Here is a 16,692-nt window from a genome sequence, read left to right on the forward strand (position 1 = left end):
CAAATGATGTCAGCGTACTGGATTTCATGATGGTGAGAATACTTTTTATAATCATTGGGGATATAATTTCTTTTCATTAAGGCAAAGAAATTCTTCTTTTACATAAATGTAGGAATTACACAAGCATCCAAAAAGCCTATTTGACTTGATTTTGTTTTTCTCATCTTCATTTTTTGCTTCCTTTACATTCCTCTTTCTCATGCCTTTGTCTGCAAAAATAAGTTGCTTGTCAAACATTCTGGTATAGTTTAGCATTTATGTTTTAAGTAACTTTTTCCATATGCTTGTTTTTGCCTCCATGAGGTTTCTTTGTCTCAACTTTCTTCACTCCCTACTCCTAAATTAAAGAAAAAAAATTCTTTAGCTTTCCTTGTTGTGTTTGGCTATGATGTATAAAATCAGTCATATCCAGCTCTCTCTTGTAAGTTTATAATTTTAATTAGCTTCCTATAAAATTTCCCTTCTGACTCCATTGCCCAGTTAAAATAAGTTTCAACTTCCTTGACTCCCATGAAGTGGGATGTGCAGGAAGACAGTTATTAAAGGATTAAAAAGAAACCTCTAGAAATCCTATTTCTTCTTTGAAGAAAATTAGGTCAGTTTTTGCCATGCTTTCTGCTTGGCTTCGTAGTTCATGGCCATCAATATTTGATGATTTAAAATTTTTTTTGGCTCTCCCCTTTTTTACAAACAAGATTAGTTATGTATGTTATATAAACTCCTGGATTTGTGGTAGCACAAACTAGAATTAAGGTTATTGCTCTTTTTTTCCATTACTGTATGCTGTCTTTACTCAGAACTTTCTGGAGATCTATCTTCTTGGATTGAAGGTTTAAATGCTTGGTCTCAGATGTTGTCCAATTACTGTTCATTGGAGCATTTTTAAATCATCAAAGACAGAATCAACATAAATATTGGAGCATAGTAGAGACAAGGATGTTAATCACCTTAAAAAAATTAGGCAACATCTGTATAATCAAGACAGAATGGATGTAACTGAAAGATATAGTCATTTCAATTTTCCAAAGTCTTGTTAGAAGCAGGGATTAGGAAAAACTATGTGAACAAAGTAGTGGATAATATTTTGAAATGTAATTTGCCTATTCTGTTTTTCCTTTTCTTCTGTCCTGAAAACAAATAAAAGTCAATGTAAGTCATATTATTTAGGCATGCATTTTGTTTGAATGCAGAATTATTGCTTAAATCCTCTCATTCATATTTCTGACCTCATTTCTGTTCTCTATATCTTCAGGAATTTGTGAGCAGTTGTTAAGCATGGCAATTATTTAAAAATAAATATATAAATATATAATAAAATATAATAAAAATAAATCTCATTGTTTCCTAATTATTTTACTGTATGAACCTGATGTTATTTACATCTATTATATCTGTTAGGTGAGAATACTGCATGGTGGTAGGCTACTATCTCTTCTAACTCTGTGTTCAGTAATATAATGTTGGTAGCTTGAAATTGGCCATGATAAGAGTAATTATAGGATGTAAATCTGTGAACAGTACAAATTAGAGCTTCCTCCCACAGACTTTCTTCCAGAGAATTAGTCGTTAAAATTTTACTGGGTCACAGCTGGATATAATGTACTTAAAAAAACAACCAACCAAACAACCAACCTAGAACTCATTGAGAAATTTACAGTTTATCTAAGTCTTCTCATTAACTTGGTCTTTGATTATCAAATTTTTCTAGCTTTTCCAGGAATAAAATATGGAAGTAAAATAGACATTGACTAAGTTTGTATTTCTCCAGACTCTATCACCATTGTAATAACTGCCTTCAAATCTATCTAGAAGATCCTAGAAAATCAACTGATACACTACCTAAACCAATAAAAATAGTTCAGCAAGAAATTTAATATATGATCAAGATGACATTTTCAACTACTAGGAGAAGGCTAGAAGGTAATAATTTTTAGGATAACTGGTATTGATTTGGGAAAACATAAAATTAGATTCCAAACTCTCAAAAATTGTGAAGGGTCAGTGATTTTACCCTACTTGTAAATTAACACATTAGCCTGCTACAGTTTGATGGATTATGGTAGCAGATATCAAATTCTTGGGTTAGAGATGAAGTACATGTTATTACTCGCTGCAATGGCAGTGGGCAGTGTCTTAATTTTTTATTTCGTTCCCCATTGCTCAATTCACCCAGGTTTTCACAAAGAGGTCTGGAGACATCTTGCCAAATGTGTGTTGCATTACAAAGAGGAATCCTTTTCTTAGGGGACTCAATTCTTATGTAATGGACAGTAAGCATGCTGGTCCCTTGCTTTAGAGAAAAGCATTCTCTTCATATTCCAAGACTGTTTACTATACTAGCATTCTTGAATATCATCTGAAACAAACAAACAAAAAATTCAGTTATTGCTTTTCTTGCAAGACTGATGGATATCAAAGACCCCTGGAAAATTGTTTCCCAACTTCCACCCCAAGTCATTCACATGCACAAAAATAAATTCCAGATGAATTAAAGATCAAAATGTAAAGCCAGATGAATAAATCAATAAGATAATGAGTCAGTGATATTATAAATGTTTTTGAAGAAAATAAAGCAAAAATGTTTTTGACCTTGTGGTAAGGAAGGTCTTTCTCAAAGAAAGAAAATATAGATAAATGTAATTAAATAACTATTTTAGAATTTTAGTGAGATGATGGGAATTTACCTTAGCAATTCTAAGCGGTTAGTAGTGAGTCTCTCGGCCAACTTTGATTCTGGTCTTTGTAGTGGCAATGTTCACTTAGTGAAGAGTGTCTAGGATAATTGGCCAAGATGCCAAATATCAAAATCTTCAGTGGCAGCTCCAATCAGGACTTATCTCAGAAAACTGCTGACTGCCTGGGCCTGGAGCTAGGCAAAGTGGTGACTAAGAAATTCGGCAACCAGGAGACCTGCGTGGAAATTGGCAAAAATGTACATGGAGAGGATGTCTACATTGTTCAGAGTGGTTGTGGCAAAATCAATGACAACTTAATGGAGCTTTTGATCATGATTACTACTTGCATTGTTTCAGCCAGCTGTGTTACTCCAGTCATCGCATGCTTCCCTTCTGCCTGGCAGGATAAAAGGAGTAAGAGCCGGGCTCCAATCTCAGACAAGCTTGTTGCAAATATGCCAACTATGAAGGGTGCAAATCATGTTATCACCATGAACCTACGTATTTCTCAAACTCACATCTTTTTTGATATCCCAGTGGACACTGTGTATGCAGAGCCAGTAGTCCTGAAGTGGATAAGGGAGAATATTTTTGAGTGGAGGAACTACACTATTGCCTCACATGATGCTGCTAGAGCTAACAGTGTGACCTCCATTGCAGAGCAGTTGATTGTGGACTTTGCCTCAGAGAACTCAAAATGGTGAATCTGTTTTTCACCTCTTCAGCCATGTCTCTTTACAATAGAATAACTCCTGAGGCTTTTTAAAAATAAAACCAACATCGCTTTTTATTTTTTCTTGGTATTTGATGACAAATTCAGCAGAAGACCCAGCTTGCACTAGCATCGCTTTCTACCTCCCACATCAGGTATATTAGAGTTTATCCTAACTGAGGAAAGATGTATTAAGATTAACTGCTACGATTTCCTACCTGTGTTGTCTCATTCTGGCTTTCTTATTTATTTTGTGAGCTTTGCAGCTGCAACTCCAGTTCAGCTGTTGCAAGAATATAGACTATCAAGATGTTGTATAGGGGTGCTTGACAGTGATTGGGAAAGCTCAGGCTACTTTTTATGTGGATGATTCAGGGTTTTCTTTGTTCAGAACAACTAGCAACAAAACTAACCTATGTGAGACAAGTTCTCCAAGATCTATGCTAAATTACAGCAAGAGCTCTGGGGTTGTTTGATTTTTTTTTTTTTTGTACTGACTTGCTTGAGTTCTTTGTAGATTCTGGTTATTAGTCCTTCATTGGATGTATAGCATGTGAATATTTTTTCCCATGGTGTAGGTTGTCTACTTGCTCTGTTGATTATTTCCTTGGCTATGCAGAAGCTTTTAATTTTAATCAAGTCCCATTTATTTATTTTTGTTGCTGCTGTGATAGCCCTTGGGGTCTTCTTTATAAATTCTTTGGATAGGCCAATATATAGAAGAGCTTTTCCAACATATTCTTCTAGAATTCTTATTGTAGAATTCTTTAAGTCTGTCATCTGTTTTGAATTAATTTTTGTGAGTGGTGAAAAATATCGATCCTGTTTCAATCCTTGACATGTGGCTATCCAATTTTCCCAGCATCATTTATTGAAGAGGGATTATTTTCCCCACTGTGTGTTGTTGTCTGCTTTGTCAAAGATCAGATGGCATTATGTAGATGGTTTTATATATGGGGTCTCTGTTCTGTTCCGTTGCTCTATGTCTCTAATATTGTGCCACTACCATGCTGTTTTGGTTCCTATAGCCTTGTCGTATAGCTTAAAGTCTTGTAAAGTGATGCCTTCATATTTGTTCCTTTTGCTTAAGGTTTCTTTAGCTATTTAGGCTCCTTTCTGTTTCCAAACAAAGCATTCAATTATTTTTTTCTAGATCTGCAAAAAATTGGCATTGGGATTTTGATGGGAATTGCATTGAATCTGTAAATCACTTTGGGTGGTATGGAAATTTTAATAATGTTGATTCTGCTGGTCCATGAGCATGATATGTTTTCCAGTTTGTTTACATCATCTGCAATGTCCTTCCTCAACCTCCTTGGTTAAATATATTCGTAGGTATTTTATTTTCTTTGTAGCTATTGTGAAAGGTATTGCATCTCTGATTTGATTATCACCTTGAGTATTGTTGGTATATAGGAATGCTACTATTTGTGCACATTGATTTTTAACCTGAGACTTTACTGAATTTATTTATCAATTCCAGGATTCTCTTGGTGTAATAATTGGGGTTTTCTAGATAGAAGATCATATTATTAGCAAAGAGCGATAGTTTGACCTCCTCTTTTCCCATTTGGATACTCTTAATTTCCTTCTCTTGCATGATTGCTCTGGCTAAGACTTCCAGCACTATGTTGAATAGAAGTGATGACAGTGGGCATCCTTGACTTGTTCCAGTTCTGAGTGGGAATACTTTCAAATTTTCCCCATTAAGTATGATGTTGGCTGTGGGTTTGTTGTATATGGCTTTTATAATATTGAGTTATGTTCCATCTATGCCTATTTTGCTAAGAGTTTTTTATCATAAAAGGGTACTGAATTTTATCAGATACTTTTTTCTGCATCTATTAAGATAATCATATGGTCTTTCTATGAAGTGAGTATCACCTTGATATCAAAGCCAGGAAAGGACACAAAAAAGACCAATATCCCTTATTAATGTAGATGCCAAAATCCTCAATAATGTTATAGAAAACTGAATTCAGCAGTACATTGAAAAAATAAATAATCCACCATGACCAACTGGGATTCATCTCAGAGATGCAAGGATGGTTCAAAACATACATAAATTCATAAATGTGATTAAGCACATAAACAGATATTTATAGTGTTTTATAATTTTGGAATTATGAGCTTCTTTTCCACATATCTTTAGTTGTGGGAATCCTGTGAAGTTTGAGGGAGGTTTTGATTTACTTCCATCAGGGACCCATATTATTACAAATTTCTTAGCTTGCTGTGTTCCCCATTCAAAAATAATACAAATTTTAAAATCTATCATATATTAGGTTACATCAATGACCAAACATTTCCTTTACCTTGTATTCAATAGTTTACAGTAAATTGGCCTATTGAGGTGGGGGTGGTGTGGAGACACTATACTGATAAAATGTAAAAATTGCTTATTGCTCTTTCTTTCCTTTTTAAAAAAACTAGATTGGTTATATAAGAATTCTGGATGATACCATCAGAAAAAAAATTTCCAAAACATTAAAGTACTATAAATTCTCATTTACCATGCTAAAGTGTTCATTAAAATATTTACTTGAAAATGATGTGCTGTAAAATAAACAGTGTTAGAATGACATTTTAAATTATCTGTGACTAGCAGGCACTGAAATGTTGCAAAAATAAGTAATCATTTGATGTGTGTGAGTGTCAGAGTACATTAACATAAAGCTTTTATTATATTATTAGTGAATTTGACAATAAAATAACAAATTGTATTTATTATTTGGCAGGTCACACAGTGCTTCCATAGAAGTAATTCATTTAATCCTTACTAAGTTCCTAAAGGAGATATGGCAGCTATTATACTCATTTTACATATTGATAAACTGAGCCTCAGCCTTGTTCTGCTACTTTCTTTCTAATCCTGGGTTTTATTTTTACTATTGTGATCATACCTTCATGCTAAAGATACCAAAAATTATCATTAAGGAATACAAAATAAGCTCAAATTGTTTTTCACACCATGAGTTTTAACTTTTTTGATATAACCCTTTTGATAAGGTTTAAAAGTTTGCAGAAATATTTTTTTAAAATCTCAAACAACAGAAATGTTGTAACTGAGATTTTTTTTATAAATTCTTCTTTTTTCTCCATGTGGAAGTTATGCAATTGTAATTGCAGGTTTTGAAGGATCCCAGTGTATTAAATAATGGGTCTCTGAGCACCAGATTTATCACGTAATAAATAACAAAATGAAATGTTCCTTTAATTATTTAATTTAACAAAGACAAACAATGTAAAATGATCTCGAATAAACCTTTCAGAATGCAGATTCTTCCTTGTTAAATCTAACAATAACCAACTATTGGATGGAGCTGGAGGATTTTTATTTTGGTATATTTCTGTCTAGTTGAATACAGCACAATTTTAGCATCTGAAATTTTATTAAGAAAGCATGTGTGAGTTAAACACTGGTTTTAAGTGCTATAATGAATAGTCCTTTGACTTTTGTCACTCGTTTCTACAATATATATGTGATATACATATATCTTTTGCTTTGTTTCTTAACTCATAAAATAACAATATGGGAAGATATTGTAGATGATGGTATAATTTTCTGTCAGAAACTATTTTGATTTGAACTTTGATTTTGTATATTTTACTGTTACACTATGAGTTCCTGTCACGTGAAAGCTCTGAGCTCTCATTATTTTACTTTGGATATAATTCACAAATTTTAGTTGAAGCATAAATGTTTATCAGTAATGTAAATTATTGTGTAATATTTATTTAGCATATTGGTTAAATATACATATTTTTGGTAATGATATCCATATGTTTCTAAATACTATTATCTCTGAAAAAATTATTTCTGTATCAGGTTATAAGTACAGTGTGCTTGCTTATTCATTTATATGAAATTGTTCATTATAAGTTATTGAACTCCATGAATTCTAGAATTTATATTTTCATCTATGAATACTGAAAATATTTAATTGATTTCAAGGGACTAATATCATCTTGTATAGCATTTTTAAATTAACAGTTGATTAGAAATATAGGAGTTTAAATTTTTTTAGTGTAATGCTTTAAGGGTGTGTATATATGTTAACAACAAAAATTTCTATGAGATATCTAGAAGCTACATGGCAACTATGTACCATCTTGGAGGTACAGTTGTTTGCTTGTTTAGTTTTTTCAGCTCAAAATTTGCCCTCCTGTTTTCTGATTTGCATTTTCTTAAAGACCGCAACTTCTTTCACTAAAGTTTTTTATTTGGTCTTTCAAACTATTTTGATTTCAAAGAGTTTATTAAAATACTTAATATATATGGAGAAAAAGTGTTGACCTAGAAAGTATATAAAATGCCCTATCAATTGAGGAGACTATTTAACTTCAATCTGATTCAGTGTTACTGACTTATTGGCTATGAAAACCAAAATTAATGATAAATTAAACACAATCTTTTATTAGTAGAAACTGTTATTTATAAGGATCAAGTATTAGACTATTTTTAATTTAATGCAATAATTAGATATTACAGGAAGAATCCTATTATTAAATCTATAGCAACTTCAAGAGATCACATGTATTAACATAAATGTGTTAGCACTTATAAAATAATCACTCATATTTAAACTTACTACATTGATAAAGAATTATAAACCTTGATAAAATAATAAAATATACATCAAATAAAGAAATGACTTTCCCCTGCTTCAAAAATAATATAGTTCAAACTTTTCTCCAAAAATAATTGTGAATCTAACCCATTTGCTTAAGGTAATGCCACCAAGGAAAATCTATCATTATAACAATAGATCAAGGGAGAAACACGTCTTTTCTTGACAGTTCCTTTTTTGCCCCCCATAATATAACTTACAGAAGATTTCCTGAAGTCGGTTTTCCCTTAAGGACAAGATCATGTGAAAACATTCAGCTTTTTCTCACAATAAAAGTACCTGGTAGGCTTTTTTGAAAACCTCTTGGCTTGTTGGTAAAATCTGAGATTTATAGAGATCAAATTTATCAAGCCAAAGCAGAAAAGGATGTCAGAAGCTCAGTACAATGGTGATATACAGTCATTTCCTGAAGCCATGTGTCACAGCTGATGGAGTCCTGCTAATCCATTTCTTTCACCAATACTTAACACTCTGTTTTATATGTCAGTGCCTCAGGGCACAGTGAAGTGCTTGGAACTTCATGGATGTTGAATAAGTTTTCCCACTGAGCATCTGTCCCTGAAACTGTCCTGAGTGTGCTGTTGACTTTGTTCTGTAGCATATCCTTAAGCATGCAAAGAGGCAGGGACCATGGAATCAGAGTCAATAAATTGCTATCATTTCATTAGTCTGTATCAAACTACACTGTATAGCATATGTGAAACTGAGTTGTTAAAATTTCCAAAGGAAATACAAAAAGTTTTCATCAAAAGGCACTACACTGTAGCACACTATCTAATGATTAACAAAATCAGTGAGGAAGAAGTCAAAATCAGAGTCAAGAAATTCCGTAAGCATTTTTAAAAATATTAAAAGCCCACATCTACACGTATTGAACTATCCCTGTCCCTTTCCTCATCCTGTCAATATTCTTCCCCTGCAATTCTTTTCGTGTTATCTTTCTCTTTGCCTATTTTTTCTGTTTCTCCCTTGTCAGTATAGAAGAGTACTAGATTCAGTATGTTTTCATTAAAGGGATTGAAAGTATCTGAAGGTATTCAGAGAGGAAAGTACTGCATTAAATGATTCCTGAAGCACCGTTAACTAAAGAAAGAAAAACATATCTGTATAATACAATTATCTGATAACTTGAATATCAGTAGTATTTGTATTTGGGAATGGCACTATTACTTGAGCTTTAATAATTTAATTTTCCTACCTCTTTTATAGATTTTACATTTAATGATTACAAAGTGCTAAATATTTTTCTTATTGTTTTATTTTTTCATTTAAAAAAATGTTTTTAAATGTTGAGGCTCTACATCATGCAATGGCAAATCCTATTCTAGAAACAAACAACAAATAGAATTAGCACAAATGGTTTTCAGGCCTAGAGTAGCCCAAGCGAGTCAATACCTAGTCATTATGTTATCTGATACAAAACACATGATTAAAAAACTCAAACATCTAAGGAGCATAAAATATACAGATATTTGGAAATGCTGGGAAGATTAACTGATTTTTTAGTCTATTTTTTATTCCTGATTTATTCCATGTGTCAAAAGCCACAAAATGCAAAAATTTGTTTTCTTCATTAAGTTAGTAGTTTAAGTAGTTATTAAGTTTTGTTTGAGTTGAAATCATGAGAATTTAGTAGAAAATGTGGCTCTTTTTTCTGAAATACACAGAAGCCAACTCTATAATCTTTTAATATAAATATTTCAGTTTGTTTTATAAAAATATAATTATAGTAGAAGTGTCCCACGTATTTGAACTTTTTTTTCAGTCAAACTAGATTTCAATGTGGTTGGAGGTAGTGAAAATAATATCTTCCAATAGAACAATGGAAATTGCCACTAAATGCTATTAAGTTTCATCAAAATTATATTTTTAAGAAAACCCATATATCATATCCTCTCTAAACCTTATATATAAAATATTTTCTAATTCATATATAATTTAAATATTATTTATGAGAAAGACATTTCTCATCTAAAGTTTCTTATTTGTGATAATAGAAGGTTATTTGGGTCAATTAATAACCAGATGTTAATTTGTAGTATGTTGCTTATAATTCAATTCATTATGTAATGAATTGCATAAAAACATATAAAAATAAAATAAAAGACTTATTCTATTATAGATATAAAGTTAAATAAGCTCAAAGCATTAGATAAGTAACTGCTAAAATGAATGGTGTAGGTGCAACTTACAGGAGGTTGGAGTAGCATGTCAGGTGGGCAAGAGTCATCAGAAAAGGATTCTTTCTGCTGATAGATCTTGAATTATCATATTGCAATTGAAAGGGAAATAAGCATGTATCTTTAGAAGACAGGGAGAAGGCCAGCTGGCTAAAATAAAGAGTAAGTTAGTATGTAAATATCAGGTTGGTTGGGTTAAATAGAGCTAGGCTGTGAAGACTTTTCTTTTTTCTACCACATTGTTCAAAATTACAAACATTTACAAAAGTAGGGAGAAGAGATTATCAGCATAGGGCCATTCTTGTTTTCCCACCCATAACTCCTGGATTATTTTGAAGCAAATCTGAACCATCATATAATTTCATGTATAAATAATTCAATATATATCTCTAAGAGAGAATTACTCTTCATCACTTTTTACCATACCACAGCACTATTATCACATTTAAAAATAATTCCTTAAAAATGTCAAATGTGCAGTCAGTGCTGTGAAGAGCTTTAACATAGAAATGAGATTCAAAGTTTATCATGAAAGCATTGAAGAACCACAGGCATTTTTAAAATTTTGGGGAGAAACACTGTGAAAAAAATTTCTCTTGGTAGTTAATAAGGACAAGTGACATGGCAAAAATAATAATGGGAATATATGAACCTTCCAGGAAATGGTTAAACAACTCTATGATCAGGTTTTGGACAGGATACAGGCAGAATATACTAAACAAAGTTAAAGCAAAACATATAATTGTGGATATTCACAAATGTAAAATTTCAGCTACATAATGTCAAGTATCATTTTATGTAATGGAAAAAAGTGTATATGTCATACAATGAGACAGAAATGACTCTTGTTCTTTTATGTCTTATATTCTGGAGGTAGAAGACAGGTAATATACAGCCAAACAAATAAAGGATCAATATATTTGAGATAGTAAAAAGTGCTACAACTAATATTAAATATAAATAAATTGGTTAGTGGGAGGTGCAGATAGCTGTTTTAGAGTGGGTGATCATGGTAGGCTGCTCTGAGATGGTGATGACATCTTAGTTGAGACCTGAATAGCAAGCAGGAGCCAGCCTTGGAAGATCTCAAGACCTTCCCATGTCAAGTCTTCTGGACTTGTCTAAAGAGAACAGCAAATAGAAAATCACCGAGAAAGAAATGATCTTGACTTGTCCAGGGAGGGTAGTATGTGATAGGTGAGGGGAGAGTTGTAGGGCCTTGTACATATTTGGATTTTAGATATTGTGCAATTGGATGACACTGGACAGTGTAGAGCATGTAAGTAACTTGAACTGATGCATGTTTTACAAAGATTACACTAGCTGCAGTAGAAAGAATTGATTGTAGGAAGAATTGATTGAAAATGGATTCTGGTACACAAGTAACAAAATTTCACTTTCTTCAGGACTATTTCTACTTAAAATAGTGGAACTTAACCTAAGCAAGACCGATCAATCTGTTCATTTCAGTATTCTTTGAAATGAATAATATTTCTGTTAATGAATCAGTAATGATGAAGATAACTGAAAAAATAAATGACTAAAAGTACACATTATTTCTAGTGTTTTCCACAAAATAAAAAGTATACATATGCAAAGGACAAAAAATACCTTTTTACTTTCACATTATGCTGTGTTGACTTTTTTGCATTTTGTAATCTTATTGTATTGTAATAAAAATGAAACAGTAACTAAAGAATATTTAATCCCTCATATCTGGAAAAAAACAAATAAGCAAAGAGCATTATATGATAACATTTTGATATATTTTGAATGGGATGTCAATAAATATATTACATATAAAATTTGGAACTATGTTTAAAGCAATACTTAAAAAACTAAGCTTTAAAAATAGTTTTGAAGACATAGGAGAAAATAAGAATATTTATAAAGCAAATAAAGCATTCTATTTAAGAAGTTGGAAATATAAGAACAGACATAAGCAGGCATAAAAGATAAAAGTATTACATTTAAAATTTAAACTCTAAAGTAAACAAAATGGGTTCTTAGAAGAGATATTTAGGATAAAGAAATATCTGGCAAGTTCATGCAACCAAAGAAAGGGCAAAACAGATTATAAATTTTAATAATACAATAAGCAAATACATGTGTATTTTATTATAAAATGTATGAAAATTATTATAAATTCATGCCCCAATGTTTGAGACCTGGATAAAATGAATGGGTTTTTTAAGATACTAAAAAATTCAAAAAGGGAATTAATCAAAAACTTTTAAAACAATTAAAATGTAACCAAAGATGCACACACAAATTCATCAATCCAAATAGTTTAATAGGTTAGTTCTAATAACCTTTCAAAGAAGAGATGATATTTATCTTCAAGATATTTTTGCAAACAGAATATCAGGAAAAGCTGAGGATGCTATTAAAATCTTTATTCTAAGACCAAATAAAGACAATGTAAAAATTATAGGTAATGCTGCTAAATGAAATTTTTTAGAGTAATCTTCATAAATGCTAGCCAGGTATATCTAACAGTTTTTTTTTTTTAACAAAAAAAGTAAATCATTAAATGGCTTCAGGAATACAAGGATAATTTAGCATTATAAAATTTATCAATACAAATTAGCACATTAATGACTAATAGAAAACAAAAAAGACTTCCAGGAAAAGAAGATCCTGAATTTGGTTAAGTCTAATATTGGAAAGCTGTCCCATAACTCACAGTGATTAAAGAAGCTATAGATGAATTCCACATAACATCAGGAAATAAGAAAAAGATACCTAATATGACTGTTCAAAAATATGACTAAAGTTTCAGGTCAGAGTAGTTTATTCATTCATTTGTTCAACAGATATTTATTGAGCATGTGCTGTGTTCTAGGTATTATTCTAGGGTCTGAGATAATTCAGGGAATGAAATAAAAAAAATTGCAATGCTTGTGAAGCTTACATTCTATTGATTGAAAACACATAATAAAATTAGTAAGTAAATCATGTAGTATATCAGGATATGGTAAGTACTATGAAACAACATGGCAGAAAAAGAGGGATAGGAAGTACAGGGAGTTGGGTATTTGGATGGGTTACAATTTAAAATAGAGCAGTCAGAAAAAGCCTCCCTGCAAGGACAGAAGAAAGTGAGTCATATCAATACATGGAGAGGAGCATGCTATACACAGAAAGTGGCAAATGTGAAGGCCTCAGGGTGGTGCATTTGAGGAACAGTAAAGGAGTTCATTAATGTGGCAGGAGCTCAGAATAAACCAAGAGAGGGTAGCAGAAAAATGAGGTCAGAGAGGAATCAGGAGGCCTGATTGTAACATAGGGAACTATGAAAAAAAACTGCCCTTTTTTCATTATAACAGGAACATTTAGGCCCTGAATTGAAAATAGACTGGATAAGTGAAGAGTAGAAATGTAGAGATAATTAGGGGGCTATGCAATAATTCAAGAATGAGATAATTTGATTATATGAGGATGGTAGGTATGAAAGAGGTAGGAGGCAGTCAGATTCTGAATGTATTTTGAATGTATAGTAAAGAGATTTGCTGATGGATTGAATATGGGGTTTGAGAAAAAGAGGCGACAAGAAAAATGTCAAATATTTTTGTCTTAGTAACTGAAGTAGTGGTTTTCCTATTAAACGAGGGAGTAGAATTTCAGAAGGAGAGAGTATGGAGAAGAAAGGAGTTTGATTTTGGAGTTTAAGTTTGATGTGTTTATTAGACATGTAAGGAAATGTTAAGTAGTCAGTTGGATATAAGGGTCTGAAGTTCTAATATGAGGCTTTTACTGGAGGTGAGTTTTGGAGAGATATTAGTACACAGAATTTAAAAGCACACTAGATTAGTTCACTATGAAGTTAATGTCAATAGAAAAGGTAAGTGGTGAGTCCTTGAGGATCTATTCATTAGGTCGTCAAGGGGATGAAGAAGAACCAGGCAAAGGGACTAGGAATAAACAGCTAGTAAGCTAAGAGAAAAACCAGAATATGGGATGCCAAAGAAGTCACGGGAAGAAAATCTTTTCTAATGGTATTGGGTGATCAACCAGAGAACTTCCTGATGATAGGTAAAATATTGATGATAACCTAAGAGTGATCATTGGATTTAGCAAAATAGAAGTATTTGATGAACTTAACAAGAACTGGTTCTGTTCTCTGAACCAAAATTAAGTACCAAGTAGATGGGCTTAATAGCAAAATAAATGTAGATAAAGAAGGCAAAATTGTAAAACATCAGAGAAGAAAATATTCACTAAAAACTATACAGAGACATAAGGTCAGAAAACACAGAATATAAGATGAAATAAAAGGAGAGCAATAAGGTCTAAGATATGTGTAATTGGGGTCTCCGAAGTAAATGAACTATGGGATGGGGCAGAAGCAACATTTGAAAAGAAAATGTCTGAAAATTTTCAAAAACAGACAAAAGCCATGAAACTCCAAAGTCAAAGGCAATATACATTTCAACCATTATAATTATAGAGAAAATGGTACCTCAATATTGTAGTAAAATGGTTGAAAACAAAACAACACTAAAACTTAAAAGATTTAAAAAAGGGATTACTTTCAAAGGAACAAAAATAAGACTGAGAAATAATAGAAGCCAGAAAATAACAAAATTATATTTTTAAAGCAATGAAAGGAAATAAATATCAACTCGGTCATTTAAAATATCCTTCAAAAATTAACATGAAATAAGGACATTATTCTTCTACTTTACCCAGAAACAATGACCTGTGCCATGGGAATGAGAGGAATTGCTTGTCCTTCTCCAGCAGTGTAGAACTTTTGCTCCTCATGAGTAGTGAGTTCAAGTAAGAGCAAGTGATGTGTTGTGCCTCTTCTCACAGCAGTGACCATTTCTGTCCTGCATACTTGTACCACAGAGAGAGGATTTCTTGGACCTCTTGCTTCCAATCTTTTATGTCCATACCCAGTGGAGAGGCATGGAAAATGTGAGTGTGATTGTGTGTGACCTCCCCTTGTGCCCAGGGTTTCTACACTCTGGCTTACCAAAAAATGTAAGCTTATTTTTTCTTACCCATTTGTATGGCAACCTCAGCTCTTCTTCTTGTGTTTTGCCATAGCTGAGCTAATCTATTCTGTCTCTTCTTGAAGGGACCTGCCCTTCTTGGGCTTAGTGGTTTCTGTGTGACTCATCTTTCTGATGAAATCAAGAAAAGTTATTATGTTGTGATTTATCTGGGTTTTTATGTTCCAGCTTTCTCTAAAGACCTTTTTGTTTTTAAACAAACAGAAAATATAAGGATTCATCATTATTAAATCTGTAGTAAGGAAAATAATAGAATTTGGTCTTTCAACCAGAAGACAAATAATCGTAGATGGAATCTCAAAAGTTAGGATGTAATAATGATGAACAACAGAAGAGGTAAATATATGGATATATCTAAATGAATTTTGACTATTCTAAAAACAGTAATAATGACTTACAGATTTAAAATGTTTATACAATTAAAGTACATAGCAACAATAGTATATAAGTCAGGAGGAGGGGGACAATAATGGAGTCAAAGTGTTCTAAGATTCTTGCATTTTCCTGGAGAAAATAAGGTATTATTTTTAGTAGTTGTGGATATTCATTTATGAATGCATGTATGGATGCATATTATAATCTCTAGAGTAATATAAAAGAAAAAAATTAATAATAGAATAATATAAAATGCTCATACCATCCAAAATATGAAAAGAGGGAAAAGAAAACACAGGACAGGAAGAACAAACAGAAAGAAAAATAACATGGAAGACCTAACCCACAGTTTAGCAGGGAGATGAATATTTCATAATGATTAAAGGTTAGGTTGCCAAGATGATGTATAAATTAAAAATAGATAGACACATGATAATATTCCCTTAAAACATGTAAATACAGGTGGATTTGAAATGAGAAGGCAACAGTGGCAGACATTTAATGGGAAATTTTAATATACTTCTGAAAATGATACAACAAATAAAAAATCATTAAGCAAAACAAGCATATCAAAGAATGAACCACCAGGGAGACAAACAGTGGGAGATATAATTTAAAAATATGAATAAAACATTTACCAAAATTGACCTTGGGCTAGGAAATACAGCATATGTTAACAAATTTCAAAAGAGTGAAATCATACAGAGTATGTTCTCTACCACAATAGAATTAGGCTATTAAAAAAAAAACAAATAGTTTCTCAAATTTACCAAACATGTGATAAGTAACTAATATACTTCTAAATTACCATAGTGCTAAAGATAAGAAGAGTCATCATCTTTGGACAGGAGGCATGCCATATTGATTGGGAAGCATGCTAGTAATATTCTATTTCTTACTCTTAATAAGGTTAACTCATTGAGCTGTACTCTCATGTTTTATGTATCTTTTTTAAGTTTGCCATATTTCAATAAAAAATAAAATAGTGTGGGAATAAAAATAGAAATCAGTAAGTAGACTAATGGAAAATACTATGGAGGTGATACAGGGTTATAAGTACAGAAAAATTGATATATGGCAAAAGTAGCATCATAAAAC

At 31.9% G+C, this 16,692-nt stretch overlaps 1 protein-coding gene across 1 annotated transcript; it reads left to right on the top strand.

The window, feature by feature from the left end:
* The first annotated feature begins 2,791 nt into the window (after positions 1-2,791).
* Positions 2,792-3,379, top strand: LOC123638825 (ribose-phosphate pyrophosphokinase 1-like). Its single transcript, XM_045552637.1, has one exon. The coding sequence runs from the start codon at positions 2,792-2,794 to the stop codon at positions 3,377-3,379; it is 588 nt and encodes a 195-aa protein (XP_045408593.1).
* Positions 3,380-16,692: the final 13,313 nt, after the last annotated feature.

The sequence above is a fragment of the Lemur catta genome, chromosome 5, assembly GCF_020740605.2.
Source record: "Lemur catta isolate mLemCat1 chromosome 5, mLemCat1.pri, whole genome shotgun sequence".
Classification (NCBI taxonomy): domain Eukaryota; kingdom Metazoa; phylum Chordata; class Mammalia; order Primates; family Lemuridae; genus Lemur; species Lemur catta.